Here is an 18,584-nt window from a genome sequence, read left to right as displayed (position 1 = left end):
GAGAGCCACAAGCAGAACGACCTGATCCTGTGCTAGTCTGGCTAGCCTAACCTGGTCCTGGTGCCTGTACCTTAGACAGTTCAGTGCCGTACAGTAGGTACATCCGCTAGAACTAGAAGCCAGCAGGAGCCCGGGTGGGCATTGATTGAATCTCAGGCTGCAGTGGACTGGGCTGGGACGGGAGTGACCTACAGGGGCGGCAGACGTACAACAGAACAGAGGAGAGATCCAATGGATGGGACTAGAGGTACGTACCCACTTCACCACCGCCCCAACTGGAACCTTGAATTTCATCTGTCTTTTGCATCTTCACTCACCTTTCCTTAGTCAAACCCCCATAAACAACTTCGAATAATCCGCTTGCGCCTCCAAAATAGGTTGGTTTTCGGGAGCCAGCTCACTTGTGCTATAACTTTTGCTTCATTTTCACGACTGCGACCCTTTAGCGACTCTGCGCCTTCTGCGGCGCCCTCCGGACCATGGTCGCTAAGGAATTCCTCGACTCGGACAGAGTCAACTTTCTTGTTTGGAGGTTCGTCACCACCTACCGTACTCCACGTCTCTGGCTTCCACCCGCCGCGCCAGTTCTTCTCAAACGCGACCTTTGGATTTCTTGGAACTTGTGCTGACCATGCATTTCTCCTCATCTACAGATTCCTTCTTGAAGGCAGTATGTAACACTTCTGCGCGATCATAGCGCCACAGCAAACCTAACCTCACTTTCCTCACAGATTACCGAGAGACTGCCGCCAAATTTCAAAAGGAATGGCACGTCAAACAGCCCCATAGAGAATTCGCCTTTGCGCGTCACGTAAAGAGTCACGCATTGGTTTCGGTCATTAATCGCGGCCTTCAATATCACGCGCTTGAACGTGAGCATGCACGCAAATTGGTAAGTAACCCTGGAAATTATCGTTTTCCATGAAAGTTGCAGCGCTGCGCTTGTCCCCCACTCACCGAAGTAAGGCGAGGTGGGATGTACTTTTTACAAAGCCAACCTTCCAAAACGGTCAGAAGCTGACAGATTCACTACGCGCAGCTGCCTCCCAATGCATCAGCGGAAGCAGCCGAAGCTTTGAAGTACGGTATTTTTGGACCTTTGGACGCCAACCCACAGGGCAGAATTGAGGAAGAAGAGGAAGAGGATGCCGAAGGAGAGGATGTTATTGAAGAGGAGGTATCAAGGAAAAGACCTCAGCAGCAATTATCGAATGGATCGCCGGTGAAACGACAAAGGTTGAGCAATGGATTGGAAAATGGCGCCGAAGCACCGGCATCAGCTCCAATGACAACATCAGCGACAGGAACAGGAGCCCCAGCCGGAATAGCACCCACAGCAACAGCAGCGCCAGCTCCTGTGACAACACCGATGGAGATTGACAACCAGCCTGACAACCACGCATATCCTTCGCCTCTCGAAGGCGAGCAAGCGCCGGAGCCGATAGTGCGAACTGACGGGCCCGAACAGGGTACACAGGTTGATAAAGTCGAGGAGCTGGCTCCGGAGACAACATTCATTCGCCTAGTGGACGACCAAGCTGAAGGCCAAGGTCGAGGAAACACGCCATCACCAGCTTCACCTTCTGGGCCTGACAACGCTCCCATCCTTTTGCAGTGCGAGTGGAACCCAAGAGATCCGTCCATCCTGGCGGCTGCTGGTACAGATGCGCTAGCCCGCGTTTGGACTGTCGCGCGTGCGGGCCCCGTTGAACCGGGCCAGGATCACGTGTCACCCCAAGGCCATTCCCTGCTCGACCGTGACGTGCCCCGCGATACAACAGTTACAGCCCTGTCGTGGACCGCGGATGGTGCTGCTATTGCGGTAGCCACCGATTCGAGAAATCAGGCTTCGATCAACGTGTGGTCAGCTGAGGGTGCACATTTACAGTCTATGGAAGTGTCGGAACCGCCTATTATCAAACTCTCATGGAACCCTAATAACACCGCGCTGCTCGCCATCTCGCCCGACAAGGGTGGTGCCCTCGTCACTGTGCACTATCCGCCTGCCGGCAATTCCTTGTCCTTCCTCCTTCCTGGACATGACATCGCGGCTACGCCCCTCGATGCCGTCTGGACTGGTGATGCAGAGTTCTTGCTGTGCGGCGGTGACCTGATGATGTGCCTTCAGTGCACGGACACAACGATAGTTGCAGGAAGGAAATTCGAGTCCAAGGAAGATGACAGCTTCACTCAAGTACTTTTTGATGGACGGTCGAGATTAGCTGCTACATCCAGCGACAAGGGCACACTCGATGTGAGAACTACACTATACTCATTAATTGAACAGAGATGCTGACTGATCTAGCTGTGGGACGAAAACGGACAGAGAAGATCTATTTCCGCTCACCAAGGTGCCATTACTACGATGCAATGGCAACCTATTCCCGAAAATCAAATTGGAGCTGACGATGAGCGACTAATTGCGACTGGAGGCGATGACTGCGCTATACTTATTTGGAACGCCCGAATGCCTGAGAGCAAACCAAAATGCTTTCTGACGATGGATTCCCCGATCATGCGACTCGCCTTTACACCGGATGGGGCTTTTATCGCCGGTGCAACATCGACGCAGGTCTTGATCTGGAAGGTCGGAAGCCACGCTGTGCCTCGAGCAAGCTGGAGTAGACCAGTTCATCCTGGTTGGCTTAGCCCCAAGGCCAACACAGAATCTGACGAGGAAGATGAGCACTGCTTGTGCTGGGACGCCGATGGCCAGAAGCTGGCGTATGGCTCCAATAGCAGAGTGAGTTGAAATGATGTTGCAAGACTACGACCCATGTGCTAATATTTCCAAGCTTGCTATCATTAACTTCCGAAGATGATCACGTCACTCGGAACGCTTTAAATGGAGCATATGATACGGAGACATATACCCAACCGTGCGCACTTAGGCACTATTGAGAAATGCAGCCATGCGAGTGCATCGCGAAGCGGGATGCACGGAAGTCCTTAATGTCTATTTTTTGCTCGGATATGGCTGATGCAACCAACCATACGAAAATGCGACGTTCGCTAGATTTATTTCTTGTATATCACGACGACGGACGACGACCGGCTGGCTACGGAGTTGAACAATAAGCTTTTCGATTGGCACACGATCTGAGCACCTCTTACATACGAAATCTCCGTTGATGAAGGAACACGCATAGAAGTTATAGGAGTACAAACGATATGGCTTTGACGTCTGCCTTTTTTTTTTTCTCTCTCTTTGACGTCTTGGATCCTGGGTTTCAAGGAAGGCGAGGTACACATCAGGAAGTTTTGGAGGGAGCGATACAATGCAATACGGTTTGAGCGTTATGGGCGCGTGTGGTGCGCAGTGTCCAATTCCCTTTGCCACTATTTTTGAGGGAATGGTCCCTTTACAACATTTGTACGATATATACCAGTCGGGATGATGAAATGGCGCAGAAAAACATGAGGAGGGTTTGCTTTGACACATTAGGAGTTAAGGTTGGTTCTAGCCAGGCCGACAATACCAATATAGCAACAAATTCAACACGAGATATCCGTTACAAAGATAAGCAGCCTAGTAGAGATGTATGATGAAATTCTCAAATCGTGCTGGGGGGGTCTGAGGGTTCAGATAATCGGAGGAATGTACAGTAAGCTACAACAGTAAACCGACAAAGATACGATTGGTTAACCATGATCCGGCACTTGCCCCGAAACATGAACTCATTGGTGCAAAGAGACGGCAGAGATATCCAATGGCCACCATGAAACAAGCCACAGCAGCATCAACATGATCCTATCCGAGCTGGCCAAGATCAACCCCATGCAAGCTAAGCGGAACGATCTCCGGTTGCAAGGTCTAGGGCTGTATAGAGGAAATTGTTGAGGCTCAGGAGAAGAGAAAAGAAGACCTAATCTGTAGCTATCTGAATTAAGCAGTCAGTCGTAGATCCCAACCAGGTCAGTCGTTCTGATAGATGGTGGTGATTGGAGCAGCAGCATGGTTCGGTTAAAGACTACCACATATTTCGCCTTGCATGTCTCAATCCCAGTCTCAGCTGTACCTAGTTGTACTGTACTGTAGTCTGTACGATATAATGCATTGATTATCATGTGCGAACAAGTCATTGTTTCTAGGGAGCTATTTCGCCTTGTTGCTTACAACCACGTATAATGCCCAATGAGAAGATGAGGGTCTGTCATATCTCACTTTATCACATCGAAATCTCACTCATGACCCAGCCAGGTGTAGACCAGATCTCACAGGCATGACCGAGTCAATGCCAATACCAATACCGTTGAATGTCTCTGTTTCTTCACCAAAGACAAAAAGAAAACAAGGACCAGACAGACCCATTTATAACGATGCTCTAACCCCCATCCACAAAGTTGGCCGACTTTTCCATTTCCTTTCGAGGCCATGTGCATTTGCATGTTAACCTGCATTAGCTTCGATTCTTTCCTCCTCTTCTCTTGTTAGTCTCTCTATCTATTTCTACTCTGCTCGTCCAAGTTAAAGCCAAAAATTTACAAGTTTATGTAAGTGACAAGAGAGTCCGCTGCCCCGCTTTGGAGGAGAGAGAGGGGCCGTTCATTTTCAAGGTTCCTCCTTCCTACCAGCCCAGTCCAGTCCGTATTAGTTGATATCCATCACATCCCACCTTATATTCATCGCATTGAATGACTCGAGATCTATAACCTTTCACTTTTTCTTTTCTTTTGTCTATACACATCTCATAACAAAGACTTGCCAGGCCCAACCTTTATCTTTTATATCGCCTCTCGCTCTATAGTATACACAATCTCTCATCGGGAAAACACCATCTCTATCAACACCAGCTCTCAGTGAAAAGTCCATCACAATACAAGCCATGGCTTCCTCAACGCCCAAATCACAACACACCCATAGCAACCGCTCTTCAGAATGGACAAGCGAAATGCGCGATAAGCAAGCACGTGGAAAGAACCCCTACAGCGAAGAAAGCGACGCAAGCGATGCTGAGCCTATGCGACTCGGAGGGCGGTATGTACAACCTCTCTCTCATTCGACCTCAAAACTAACAAGTCTCATAGTCACGTCACCGAATCACATATGGAAAAGGAACGAAGAGGAGAAGCCATGTTCGTTCTTGACAATCCAGAAGCTCTCATGGCACACGCACAAGCCAATGGCGACGTAAGTTGCCTCTCATACAAGAAACCTAGCCCAGAGGTATGCTAAATCAACTCTACAGAGCATCGCTGGTCAACGCCTCCGCTTCATGCGTCAATTATGCGGCTTTGATAATGACAAGTACGACGACGCATCTACAACTTCAACTCGGAGTGCAAAGCGCCGAGTAAGCGATCGGGTCAATCGATAGCGCAGTTCCGGCCCTACTGCAGGTGAAGATGAAGGCTATTATTATGCAGCACTTGAAGGTGAAGAAGCATTGGGATCACTTCTTCAAGATATTAATGATTGGCTTCTCCTGATAGAAGATTTTCTGGGCGAATGAATCAAGCTCTTTACCTCGTACAGTCGTCATTGTCACTGCTCGGTTTATTCAGCAAGTCCAGATTGAAGAAATGTGGATTGTCTTTACTTCTTTCTAATTGTCATCATAGGGGTGCTAAAATCTAACATGGATATTCAAATGTATAGGTGTATATGTGTTTATCTGTGTGCGTCTTGTCCGCCAACTACAAGTCCCATGACCCGTATCCGAGTCTTCCATCTTGTATATTCAAAAGCCCGCTGATCGCCACGGTAAAAACGTTGTTAAATCAATGCATATGTAGTGACCCAATTCCCATTTCTCGAACAAAAACCACTGAAAAGAAATACAACGGTGAAATCAATATGCCCAGTGAAAACGCCAGCAAATGCTGTAACAGAGTGGTAATACTCGTCTCTGTACAAAGAAAAACACACAAGACTAAGCATATCTCATACTGCGAGATCGCTGCTGCTGCTGCTGCCATCCGTTGTTGTTGTGATCAATAGGTGCATATTGGTATCCGCCTGGGGGGCCATGTCCTGGAACAGGAGGAGGAGGAGGGTATCCTGGCCAGGCGCTCATGGCTGGTCGCTTCGCAGCTTTGCGACGAGCCATGCGTCGTCGAATACAGCTCCAGCAGCAACAACAGAAAGCCAGGGCCAGAAGTCCGGCAAGAACACATCCGACAGGGATTGCAATGTTCTTGTTGGTTCTGAACCAGTTCTCAATCTCCTTCCATGTCGATGATCCTTCGCAGTTTCCGTTCTGGCATTTGCCTCCGCCACCGCCGCAAGGCGTGCCGTCAAGGAAGTTCTGATTTCGCTGCAGACAGTAACCATCGCCTGAGGTCTGGCAAGAGAGAAGGCAGCTGTTAGAGCAAGCCTTGACGATCGATGACTCTGTGGTATTCTGATAGTTAGCTCGGCACTGCTCATCCCGCGATGTACACTGGCCCGAGGCGCATTGAAGTCCGTCGCCGCAGTTTTCGCCGTCGTCGCTGTGTTCGTCCTTGGGGCATGTCGCATCCTTTCCTGTACACTTCTCCTCGGGATCACAGGGGCCAGTGCTTGACCGACAGACACTTCCCGAAGAAGCGAACTTGCATTCGTCGGTACAGCACTCCTCGTTGGAGTTATCGCACTGAGCATCACCCTTGAACTTGCACGTCTTTGCATCACAGCAAGGGTTGCTGCCGCAGCTTTCCTCGCCACCGCAATCGCAATCCTCACCCTCCTCCACAATTCCGTTACCACACTGCTGGCCCGAAATGGTTTTGACGTTTCTGTTTGCAGTCAAACACTCCGAGTTGACGTTGCGTCTGAATCCTGAGCAAATGTTTCCAATACTGCAAGGCGAGAACTCGCTGATGCCAGGTCTAGAGGAGGGGTTCATGATGAAGTCTCCCTTGGCGTCGCATGACGATTTGCTCAGAGGGCAGCATGCCTGCGCGTTCGATGAGACCGGACAGGCAGCCGAAGTGCAGTCGTGGACAGCACCAAAGGTGTGGCCTGTCTCGTGGGCAAAAACCTGCCACTCTGCTGAAGTTCTAACGACGACGTTGGCTCCGGCGACGGTTTCGTTTCGGCCTCCACTGTTGGCGTTGGCCGAAGCGCCAGGGCGACAGAGTTGACCTAGCCAGGCAAGACCAACCGCAGAATCCGTGTTACATTTGCTCAGCAGTGTCCAGTAAGCGTTGCTATCTGGGTTCTGGCCACGCCATGCAGAAAATAGGTTCAAGCGGTCTGACAAATTCACATCTTTAGAACACTTTTGGTTCCAAGGCGCCGTGTCGGATGGGCTGCCGGGGCAGTTTGCGTCACTAATGGTGAGGTTTTGGATACCCAGGGTAATGTTAAAGCTGCTCTCGTAAACCTGGGATGCATCGTTGACCATTCTAATGACACTCTTTCGGAGCGCCTCAGAAGAGTTGAAAGTCGAAGTGTATTCACAGTCAGTCGCGAGACCCAGAAGGGCGACCCTTCGGCTAGTCGGGCAGCCGTTCACTGAACCAATCGTTGACTGTAGGTCAACACTGCTACCCTGGTCGCCCGTGTTTCCGGTGTCGATGGATTGTCGTCCAAAGAGAGATTTAGAGTTTGCGACGCCAAATGTATCAAAGCCCTCAAGTTCGTGAAACTTGCTGTTGAAACCCAAGGTGTCGGAGTTGCAGAGCGCAGCCGAAGCCTCTCTCTTCTTCAACTCTTCGGAATGAAAAGACATGATATCAGAATCGCGCCAGACAACCATGACATCGTCGCTGGTTTCCGAGGATGACAAAACAGGGTCATCTTCGTGTCGTACTTGCTGGTAATTGGTACCGGTATGGATATGGTGGTGATTGCCGTCGATTCGAAGAGTACCCTCGAAAACAGGGGTTTTGCCATCGCGATGAATCGTAATTCTTGCCCAACCAGCCTTTGTCCATCCCTCTCTTCCGATGCGCTGGATAAAGACGGAACCTTTAAAGACCTTGTCGTCCTCCCGCTTTATCGTTTCAACAGATCGTACAGTGCCATCGGCTCCGATGTAAGTAATGGCGAAGTTGTCGTGTAGAATATCGTGGTTAGGTTCGAGTTGAAGGCGAATCTTCTCCTGTCCGCTGTGTAGTGAGAATAGGAGATCGAAATGCGAATCAGCACGGATTCGGTGGGACGGTGTATTAATAACAGGCTCGTCGATGAATGAAATATAGTTAACGGCGTTGCGCTTAACTGAGCTCGCTGTTGGTGCCAATAAGATTAGAATACCGAACAAAGTTAATAACGCCTAACACAACGGTATGACATACCTAGTGAGGTTTCGAAGAACAGGGCGACACCTGCGATAGCAGTCGCGATAGACCGTAACGATACCATGGTGATTGATGGACCTCGAGCGGTCCTTGAGTGAAAGGGCGACGCGCCGATTTAGGGTGATATTATTGCAAGGCCATACAGCAGCGGTGATTCAGGTGAGTCGAGTTGAGTGTCAAGTAAGGAAGTTGCAGGAAGTTGAGAAGTCGAGAAGTAATCAAAGTGAGACGTAGATCGTTCAGGCGAGGATGACGGCAACGGAGACTTATCAACAGTACCGAATGGAACAGTGTGGAGAAGGAAGTGGAAGTCAGGGTCCTGTATTTACCGGGTAGAATAAGGAGAACAAGTAAACAGAAAATACACAAGAAGAAGCGAAGAAAGAAGAAATCTTTGACTATTTTGGACTACTGAAGGAAGATCATCAAGATTGAGTTTGGAACACAACGGCAGGAAAAAGGACGAGACAAGACGAGACGGGCAAAGCAAAAGAGCAGACTAAGCGTGTGGCGGAGGTTTGTTAAGCAGGCTTAGTAGGTTATTAGGCTTAGCCCAGTAACAAGATCCCCTTCGTAACGCTCTTCTAGGGGCTTGTTGTCTGCCAAGTCTTCTAGAGGCCGGGGGTGTGGGGGCTGGAACGACAACCAAGCGTCTTGGCCAACCAATCGTAGACAAAAGGCCGCGCGGTTCCTTCACGGCACAGCCTCCCTAACAATTGGCGATTCGGCTGTCGCTCAATCAATGCGGTCCATGCATTGCGTGAATAATTTAGCACCTACAGTAGAATAGAGAGCTGTGAAACTCCATCTCTATGTGAGATGCACATCCATGGATATTGACAAATCGACTTTCTGCAAATCTTGGCAATGGTTGTCTATCCCGCATACTTATTGTTCTTGACTGATTGATAACCCATTTTAGATCTGGGCTGCCTCCCACTTGACCCAGCCAAAAAAGACTCAAGCCAGGCCGGTGTATCCGACCGAGACTTGAGTCGAATATTAAAAAGTCCTCGTCTATGTTTCACTCTCGTATCTTTTCATCCAGCCATTTTATAACCCCCCACTTGCTCATTTGGATCGACTATACTCTTGGCATTGACAGCTCGATACGATGCAGATCTTGCGATAGGTTATACTATGTACTCAGCGGGGACTAATACACAACACAATATGACGGTCTTGAGTACTGGGCTAGCAAAGACAGACCATGCTGAAGAATCAACAGCACAACTCCAGTTAATTATCAGGTTCAAGTGGCTTGAAAGGCTTGTTTCAAGTCTCACACTGCTCATCTTGGTGTCACCATACTCGGTATATCTGTTAAATCATCAACTTTCAAAGCCTTTCATCAGCCTCCTGTAAGCTGATATATTGCTTTTTGGTCCTGTCTCTTGTGATTCCTGCACAGCCTTCCTTGTTTGGAGCACATTTCTTCTCTCAGATTTCCTTTGTCAGACGACCTCCAAGTAAACCGATGACGACTTCGATCCTCTTAGCAACTGACTTAGCGCTGGTGGAACCACCCGTTGGCGCGCCTCGATCATCCTTTCTTCTGGCTGCATTGGATGTCGGGTTTTACTTCATAAATCTTAAATAACTCCGAAGTACTTCTGTGTGGACCTTTACTAGACTTCCCGTTGTTCCACGCGGTGTACCCAAAAATACCAAAGTTTAATCCAGCCGTTATTACATAGTAAAACATTCTTTATCCCGCTCATTATCCCACTGCCACGCGACTATGTCTACGCGTTCGACAGCCAGAGCAACCTTTCTTTGTTGAAATTTGTAGAAATCTTGTAATAGACGACAGGTTACGGATAGTTCACCATAGATACCCTGTAGTCATTGGTCTTTGATGTTTATTAGACTTTCATTTGTATCTCAATTTTAACCAGGTAAATAATATGTGTGTAACCAAAATCGCAATGCTCATAAATCATTCATAAAATGGCATCGAACCATTGATATCCTCTTCCAGGTCGTGGTTATGTACCAACATTAAATCCAAACACCACACGGGAGTGCATTCCACATGTCGACCAAATTTTATCCCTTCCCACTTCCATTGTATCCATGGTATATAACTCCAATAGATAAGATGCATCACATCCCCCCTCTTCTTTGTTTGTGTGTCGTTCACTTGCGCTTGGCATCGTGAACAGCCTTGATAATCTTCTCCACGACAGAGGGGTCGGATAGCTGCAATTTGTGTTAGTCAATGGTTCTACTATTGAGTCGATGGCACGGGGAACTTACAGTAGTAGTATCTCCGAGCTGATCTTCTTCACCAGCGACAATCTTCCTCAACACTCGTCGCATAATCTTGCCGCTTCGGGTCTTAGGCATATCAGGCACAATATACACAGCCTTGGGCGCTGCAAAAGGTCCAATGCTCTTGCGCACTTGAACGATAAGCTCCTTGCGAAGAGCATCGTTTGACTCCACGTCTTCCTTGAGATCAACGAAAGCGTTCACAGCCTGGCCAGTAAGTTCGTCGGAAATACCAACAACAGCTGCATCAGCAACAGCATGATGTTCTAATAGAGCTGCTTCAATCTCAGCAGTTGACAGACGGTGACCACTGACGTTGACAACATCATCGACGCGACCTCGGATCCAGTAGAAACCCTCATGATCTCGGGCAGCGCCATCTCCAGTGAAGTAGTAACCCTTGTAGACGTCAAGGTAAGCCTCCTTATACCGGTTGTGGGCGCCCCAAACAGTACGAGCCATGCTGGGCCATGATTGCTTGAAGGTCAGAACACCCTCGACATCGTTGCCGTGAATCTCCTGGCCAGAAACAGGATCGATGAGGGCAGGCTCAACACCGAAGAAAGGCAGAGAGCAACTGCCGGGCTTGGTGGGAGTGATTCCAGCCAAGGGGGTGAGGACGTGGGAGCCAGACTCGGTCTGCCAGTATGTCTGTGTGCATGTTAGTACCTGTAATGCTCCCTCACGATGATCAGAAACTTACGTCGACGATGTGACACTCCTCCTTACCAATAACTTCGAAATACCACTTCCAGATCTCGGCAGCAATGGGCTCACCGACAGAGCCCAGTACCCGAAGATGAGCAAACTTTCCTCGAACATGCTCGTCGCCAGCACGCTTCAGTAGTCTCAAAGCCGTGGGGGCGACATAGAACTGAGTAACGTTGTGTCTCTCGATGATGTCCCAGTATCGCGAAAAGTTGGGATAGGCGGGTGTGCCCTCAAAGACGACGGTGGATACACCGAGCATCAAAGGAGCGTAAACGACATAGGTATGTCCGGTAATCCAGCCGACATCACCGCCGCAAAAGTATCTGTCACCCTCATGGATGTCAAAGACATATTTGCCAGTCATGGCAGCACCAAGGAGATATCCAGCTGTGGTATGCAGAACACCCTTGGGCTTGCCAGTGGAGCCGGAAGTGTAGAGGAGGAATAGAGGGTCCTCGGAAGCGACAGGCTCAGGAGGGAAGTAGTTGGGCCACTTCTCGACCTCCTCATGCCACCAGAAATCACGACCGCTGGTCCATGGGATTTCGGAACCGGTGCGTTTATAGACCAGAACGTTCTCAACAGCAGGGCACTGCTTCAGAGCATCATCAACAATCTTCTTGGTGCCAATCAACTTGCCGCCGCGCTTGCCTTCGTCGGTTGTGATGACAACCTTGCACCCAGCATCGACAACACGGTCGCGGAGGGAGTCGGAAGAGAAACCGGCGAAGATAACTGAATGCACTGCGCCAATACGAACACAGGCCATAAGTGCGATAATAGCTTCAGGGATCATAGGGAGGTAGATAGCAACGGTGTCGCCCTTGCGGACGCCCATCTGCTTGAGAACCCAAGCAGTCCGAGAGACTTCTCGAAGGAGTTCACCGTATGTAACATTGCGACCTTCGCTGGGCTCATCGGCCTCGTAGATGATGGCAACACGATCAGGGTCCTTAAAAGCGTGACGGTCGACACAGTTGTACGAGGCGTTCAGGCGACCCTCGTTAAAGTATGATACATCGGCATTCAAGAGAGAACCACTTCGGGTGGTCTGAAAGTCACGATCCCAAGAGATGAGCTCGCGGGCGCGCTCAGCCCAAAACTTCTCGGGTTGGGTGATGGATTCCTTGTAAAGTCGCTTGTAGTCCTCGAGGTCTATCAGAGTGGATCAGTGTCTGTTGAGGCTCCGGTGTGGGTGCCGGGATCACTTACTGGCAAGGTGGGGCCGGTGGGGGTGCTCTGCCGGGTCGCAAGGTTAGCATTCCATGCGTGTAAACGGAGCAAGATGGAGACGAAATAAGGAAGGAACCGCAAGACAGGGTCCAGCGCAAGATGTTGCAGCGAAAATTCCGTCTCAACAGAAAACAAAGGGGTGGAGAGACATACTGGCAAACATGCGCTGAGGAGGGTCTAAGTAAATGTTAGCAATGCCCTTCTATGATCAAGTATGGATGGTCGAGCGAGCTTACGGTATGTATCAACAAGGTGCGCTTCGGCAACTACAGGGCTTTTCGTCCCTTTGGTGGGAGCTTTGGTTTCTTCAGCCCTCAATGAGACAGTCTCAGTGGCTGCGGGAGCGGGAACGGGAGAGGCAACAGCGGCAGGAATTGCGCTCTTGGGGATGGACTCGGGAGCTGAAGCCTTAAGTTCATGATGAACTTGGGGGTGCTCGACAGCGGTAGCCATTGTGGTTGTGGTTGGTAGGAGTTATTTCTAAAGTTTTTTGTTTGTCTTTCCGTTGAGTTCTGGGTATTCAAGCGCTGTAATGTGACGTCCGTTAACGTGGGGTAGCGTGACCGTGGAGCTTGTTAGAACTGCTTGTATCCGTACAGGCAGTGCTCACAGCTTTCGGTGTTGCTGGTTGAGAAAGTATAGAGGTCGTACAATCGGATTGGAGAACCTGAGATTGAAGATGATAAGAAAGGATAAGAGGAATGTGTCTGGTAGAATCTGGAGTAGGGGGAAGAGCTAGAATTATAGTTGAGATGGAGTAAGAGGTTTGATGAGGTCCGGTCTGGCGGGGGAGCTTCTTTATGGTAAATGGGTCCATCATCATTGGAAGGCCCAGCCGTTGTAACTTCCCTTCCTTCCACTGTCACTGGTAATCCCATTGGTACCTGCACCAACTGGACCAAACCCGAGCTGCGGCCGGCGAACCGGGGGGGTCTTGCCGTGATCCTTTCCCCCGAGCCACGTACCGAATAGCCAGTAGCAAAGTCTCACTCCGGCGGGCAACCAGTGAATCCCGAACAGTGTATACCAACTCAATCGAGATGGGTTTTAGATCGTCACTCGAGATGTTCGAATTGGATTCTCGGCATTCAAAGTGGCCAATTTACAGTTGCAAGACACGGCCTCTGTCCGTGAGAAAAGGGAAACCTTGCTCAGCAACAAGATGCGAAATGACGTCGCCAGTGCAAATCAATTGAATATTCAAATTCGCAACTGCCATTTCTCGATATTGATTTAGCATACGGTTACTCTCTCTGTCTGCAATCTACCTCTCATATCAGATCTCACCGGGGCACTTCCGAGACCCTCTGACCGAGGATGATATGAATCAAGGGCTCTCTTTCTTATACTTATATCTCAATGACACGCAATAGGCTGAAGTAACCAGCGAATTTTCAGAGCATATCAACGGTACCTACCAAGGTAGCGACGCTAAAACAACCAAGAGTGAAGCGGCTGCACATTACTTCTGTCGGTCTCAAGTGTTTAGGAATTAAACATCGAATGCTATGTCTGATTTCATTGACAAGCCCTCAGTGTCAGATCTAATGCCAACTACAGTTAAGACTCTATCTGCGCTTACTGAATGTCGACCTATTCATGGTTACTATCGATGTAGGCCAAGAGAACAAAGTCAGTCTTAAACATCAGATCAATAAAAGACTTGCCAAGCGAATGACGTTACTGCAGCCTTTAGATATTTGCAACTATTTTGTTATGCATCTTGAACCGATCCAAACGCTTCAAGTTCATTGCTACTGTTGCAAGTCACAGTAGGAGAATACTCAGGAACTACTGATAGCCTGCAACGTGGAAGGTGCATGTACTGTAAATTGACGGAGCCGCTACGGGGCCGAAGCGTGGGAAGATGGTGTTGATAAAACATGTTATGTGATTGATGGCCGTAATGGAAGAAGGTGGAGTTTTGGACGGCCGGCAATATAGTGGATACTGGCAGAAGTATTGCATCTCGCCAATGCAGGCCAGCATATCCCTGTCGATAAGGAGCCGAAGTCGCTACGAGGTTGACAGCGGTAGGTGTATTTGCTTGTCGAGAATATATAAGTTGAAAGTTGATGCTGCATCAAACAGATCTCTGGAGTGGCCTTGCAAGTGAGTACTTGCTATTCAGTTGCCTCTTAAGCAATCATGTGACGGAAATAGCACTGGACTCGATCTGTCCCCACCTTCCAGGTTAACCGGGAGGATGGTTGTTGTTATGGCTGCATGGATGTTGAAGAATGGCAGCTGCAGCCGTATCCATAACTGCCCCTCACACCTTCTACCCCCCGCATTCAGGGACAAAATCTAGACAACTCCATTGGCGTATTGGAAGCTTCGACCTCGCCTCCAGCTTTCAGGGTCTCATTAATCCTTTCGATTTTCCTCAACAAACTTGGTTTCGATTTAGGACCGGCGACTGTTATTGTAATCACATAAAAACCTCCAGATATTGAGTACAGCTAATGCTGATGATCTCTCGCCTCTCCTGTCCTGACACAACCTAACTTCGCATACAGTTTTCCAAACCACTATGTACCTAGTGATTTGTTTCCTCCGCATCATCGCTAGTTTCTCTCAAGATCATCCTTCTGGTCATCATCCCACCCGCCATTCCCCAACTTTTTAGTATGTGCCCCAGAGTCTATCCTTGCTGCATGAGGTGTTGATCTGTGCCCCAACGGTCGGCTTCAAGTTCATATCCTTAGCCGAAGCCACTGAACAGGAAGATATCTGTGGCTCCAGTAGCCTTTCCAGCCACGTTTGCTTGCATCTGGGGTATCGCCGCTTGGCCGTAGTATTTGTTCGGCACTCGACCGAGAGGTTAATCAAGTGGTGTTGTCTAGCGAATGGAACTTGTCCGTTTACAATGATTGCTTTACCTCTGCTTATACAGTGTTTTGCACCTGATACTTCGCCTCGAACTTCGCTGGCTCCCCTTACTTTCGGATGCCAGTTCTAGTTTCCTCTTACCCAGTCGGCCTCAGTTAAGGATTCCCGAGGCTATTCTTTAAACTCCTGCCAGCCAGGGCCTCATGGAAGCACGGTATGCGGAGTAGCGTTGTCCGATCTTAGTTGAGCTTTTGCAAACAAAGCGAATATTCTTTTACGTTAAATCATCTTGGCTCATGCAGTATGCTTAGGGCTACAGAACTGTTGACATACAATGCTTGGCCTACGCACATATTACACAAGATGTTGAGGAACCGTGATATCTCCCGAGATATCGATTAATTATCAGCAGCCAATAGAATGACTCCCATCACTCCATTCGTCATTAGCCAGGCACCGTACGCCTCGACATGGTTCCATTTCCCCATACCAGTCCGCGCACAAGATTGGCATGTATACCCGAGAATCTCAGGGGTTGTGGAAAAGCATTTTTCTATCATATATGTACGTATTGGACTCAGCTGGTATAACAAGCCATAACCAGCAAGTTAGATCATTGCTAACAATCATATTAATCGAGTAGAGCCCCGTCAACTCCTGTAGGTGTGTACAACATGAACCTTCCTAAACGCCGAACACACTCTAGGGTAATTACATATCCATGCTCATCAAATACATCTCGACAATTCTCATGAACTTTGCCACAAAGGCCTCCAGATGGAAGATGACCTTTGTGCCTGTCTTGATACGATGCTCGTAAAAGGCCGCCCACTGAATTACCTCCCCTTTCAACCCATCATCGACGAGAGTAATTAGCTTGAAAGCCAAAGTCTTGAGAATGGTAGTAGGGGGGATGCAGTGCGTCAACAGATCGTAGAGTTTCGACCTCACTTGTAGGATTCTGGCTGGTGTGTGCTCTTCGTAGATCTCCTTCGCAATCTGGCCGATAAGGGCCTCCCAATCAGCAGGCGGAATAGGTGTGCTGTCCGTGACTTTCTCGCTGTTAAATAGGTTAGGTCCTGTTCCATGTTTCGTTTAACATTACTTGGGGTTAACGTACTTTTGTGCATGGACAGCTTCATACATGAGCAAAGCTCGTCGTAGGTTTCGCCCGCTTTCCTCTGCTATTCGCTGGTGTAGACCCGGAACTAAAGGCCAGCCCTCCTTTTTGGCAGAAACGGCCAGCACATCGCATATCTCCTCATGGCTCGGGGCCGCTACCCTGACTAGTAGAGTTCTTGAGCGAATCGGAGCAATGATATTGGCAGTCGAATTCGCCAAGAGGATCAGTCGAAGATTGGGCGAGTATTTCTCCATGGTTCGTCGCAGAGCTGCTTGTGCGTCTCTTGTAAGGTGATCTGCTTCGTTGATGACCACCACCTTGAACTTCTGCTTGGCTGATTGATCCACCTGTTGTGTCTGGGCTACCTCCTTGAGAAGGTCCTGAACCACAACTCTGTCATAGTTTCCAACATCGGACGGTGTGATCTCGAGGTGGTAGATAGAGGCGACAATGTTGAACTCGAGCTTGCGGTTGCTGGTCGTCTGGAATACTCGGGCGTCGATCTTGATCTTCTCCACACCAGGTCCGTAAAGCTCTTTCAGTGTAGCGACGATTCGAGTTTTCTTTCCAGCACCTGAAGGGCCATATACCAGTAAGTGTGGAAAGTCACCGCTCTGGGCCTAATATGAACGCTGTGTCAATGAAGTTGCCCTTTCATAGTGCCAATTTGTTCACTTACCAGAGAGCGAAGTCGCTCTGATAGCTCGTCATGATATGTGAGGGCATCGAGCGACCGAGGTCGGTGCTTGTCAACAATAAGGGCCATTGTGGAAGCTGTTTAATCTGGTGGTGAGAATTGTGCAGAGACAGCTTTTTGGTAGTTGTAGGAAGACGCGTTGTCGCGTAAAGTGAATGATAGCCTGGAATTGAAGATGGCCCGTGCACACTCTCCACCAAGATCCCGTTCAGCAGGCAACGGCGGTATGACTTAGAGCGAGGATTGAGGTCTAGTAAGATCCAAGCTGTATCTGACTGCATTGCTTCTATTTACCTGGGAGCTCGTTTTCCCACATTTTACTTGAAACTCCGACGCGGAAACGTCCATTATTCTTTGAAATGATACTGATTTGTCTAATTGCAAATCAATTGAAAGATCCTGAATATGGTATTCGTACAAGTTACAGCCAGCTCTACACCTATATAATTTACAAGGCGTTCATTTCATCATTTCAGCCCTCTAAGGGTTGCGTGAAGCCTCGGATGTGCTTCCAACCGGTGTTTCCGTTGTGGTCTTTTGCGCCTCCAGCAGCTCTACAGGAGCAATGTGACGTCGAGGTCTCTTCAAATCTTCCAGAGTCACGCCATCCAGCTTGGTGATTCCAACCACTGGAGGATCTCCCTTCTTTACAAATTCCCATTGGCCTGGCGATCATTAGTCGGGTTCCTTAAGCAGAATTGCAAGCTATTTACCAGGAAGCTTGTTACCAGCCAAGCGGAAGGCATCCCTTACAACTTGCTCGTGAAGTCGTCCTCGGATCTCGAACAGGATCTGGCTTACAGCCATTCGGGTGGCCCAATGATCGAAAGAACCCTTACCCTTACCCATACGCATCTGCAAACTCATGAGAACTTGTCCCGCCTTAAATTAAAAGAGCCTTCCTTACATCGTTACCGCTGACGTAAACACCGACGTTACAGTTCTTTCGCTTGTATAGTCGATATTTTTGTCCTCGAAGTCGCACTTTAATCGTGTCCTCGGCCATCTTCAATTGCTTTGCGCTGATTCTTCGGTGGTGATCCGTCATTCTGAGACCATACTCGCCAAAGAGAACTGTCGTACCCTTGGTAGAACCACCCGTGGCCACACGAGGCCGTCCCTTGGCCATCTTCTTTTTTCGGTTCAAATTGGGTTCCAGCCAGCTGCCCAGCATCGATGAGGTTGTTGAGAAGGCTCGGACATTTTGGAGTCGTCGGGTCGCATCGAGAGTCTTAGACGATTGCTGGAGGGGCGCACGAAGTTGTCTCAAAGGTGAAGAGGTGCATAACCTCAAGCCCTGGAAGGCATTGAGCAATGCCGACGTACTCGTGGGCTTCATCTCGGCGGTCGGAGGTTGACTTGAACTGCCTCGAACAACGGAGCTCTAGAAAATCTTCCCCGATGCCGAAGGTGGGCTAAGGTGGGCTGAAGTGGCCTGATATACAAGGCCTCCACATCTGCGAACCACTTTAGATGGAAGTCACGCAC

At 49.1% G+C, this 18,584-nt stretch overlaps 6 protein-coding genes across 6 annotated transcripts; 2 read left to right on the top strand and 4 right to left on the bottom strand.

The window, feature by feature from the left end:
• Positions 1–479: 479 nt before the first annotated feature.
• FIESC28_08935 (uncharacterized protein) lies at positions 480–2,822 on the top strand (the record flags this gene model as incomplete). Its single annotated transcript, XM_031163072.1, has 6 exons — positions 480–532; positions 654–670; positions 732–892; positions 1,040–2,254; positions 2,306–2,743; positions 2,796–2,822. 6 exons carry the CDS (start codon positions 480–482, stop codon positions 2,820–2,822), a joined length of 1,911 nt encoding a protein of 636 aa, XP_031012860.1.
• A 2,004-nt stretch (positions 2,823–4,826) lies between these two features.
• On the top strand, positions 4,827–5,550 carry FIESC28_08934 (uncharacterized protein; the record flags this gene model as incomplete). Its single annotated transcript, XM_031163071.1, has 4 exons — positions 4,827–4,978; positions 5,029–5,131; positions 5,190–5,294; positions 5,434–5,550. 4 exons carry the CDS (start codon positions 4,827–4,829, stop codon positions 5,548–5,550), a joined length of 477 nt encoding a protein of 158 aa, XP_031012859.1.
• A 323-nt stretch (positions 5,551–5,873) lies between these two features.
• On the bottom strand, positions 5,874–8,290 carry FIESC28_08933 (uncharacterized protein; the record flags this gene model as incomplete). The annotated part of the gene is made up of 2 exons (XM_031163070.1): positions 5,874–8,155; positions 8,224–8,290. 2 exons carry the CDS (start codon positions 8,288–8,290, stop codon positions 5,874–5,876), a joined length of 2,349 nt encoding a protein of 782 aa, XP_031012858.1.
• Positions 8,291–10,365: 2,075 nt separating this feature from the next.
• On the bottom strand, positions 10,366–12,897 carry FIESC28_08932 (uncharacterized protein; the record flags this gene model as incomplete). The annotated part of the gene is made up of 6 exons (XM_031163069.1): positions 10,366–10,428; positions 10,486–11,151; positions 11,204–12,366; positions 12,424–12,450; positions 12,598–12,621; positions 12,681–12,897. 6 exons carry the CDS (start codon positions 12,895–12,897, stop codon positions 10,366–10,368), a joined length of 2,160 nt encoding a protein of 719 aa, XP_031012857.1.
• Positions 12,898–15,987: 3,090 nt separating this feature from the next.
• Positions 15,988–17,165, bottom strand: FIESC28_08931 (uncharacterized protein; the record flags this gene model as incomplete). Its single annotated transcript, XM_031163068.1, has 3 exons — positions 15,988–16,336; positions 16,397–17,019; positions 17,079–17,165. The coding sequence occupies 3 exons, from the start codon at positions 17,163–17,165 to the stop codon at positions 15,988–15,990; spliced, it is 1,059 nt and encodes a 352-aa protein (XP_031012856.1).
• Positions 17,166–17,576: 411 nt separating this feature from the next.
• On the bottom strand, positions 17,577–18,435 carry FIESC28_08930 (uncharacterized protein; the record flags this gene model as incomplete). The annotated part of the gene is made up of 3 exons (XM_031163067.1): positions 17,577–17,761; positions 17,810–17,951; positions 18,004–18,435. 3 exons carry the CDS (start codon positions 18,433–18,435, stop codon positions 17,577–17,579), a joined length of 759 nt encoding a protein of 252 aa, XP_031012855.1.
• Positions 18,436–18,584: the final 149 nt, after the last annotated feature.

The sequence above is a fragment of the Fusarium coffeatum genome, assembly GCF_003316985.1.
Source record: "Fusarium coffeatum strain FIESC_28 chromosome Unknown BRIP53273_contig_218, whole genome shotgun sequence".
Lineage (NCBI taxonomy): Eukaryota > Fungi > Ascomycota > Sordariomycetes > Hypocreales > Nectriaceae > Fusarium > Fusarium coffeatum.
The sequence above is the reverse complement of the archived record's forward strand: the minus strand, read 5'-3'. Positions and strand labels throughout refer to the sequence as shown.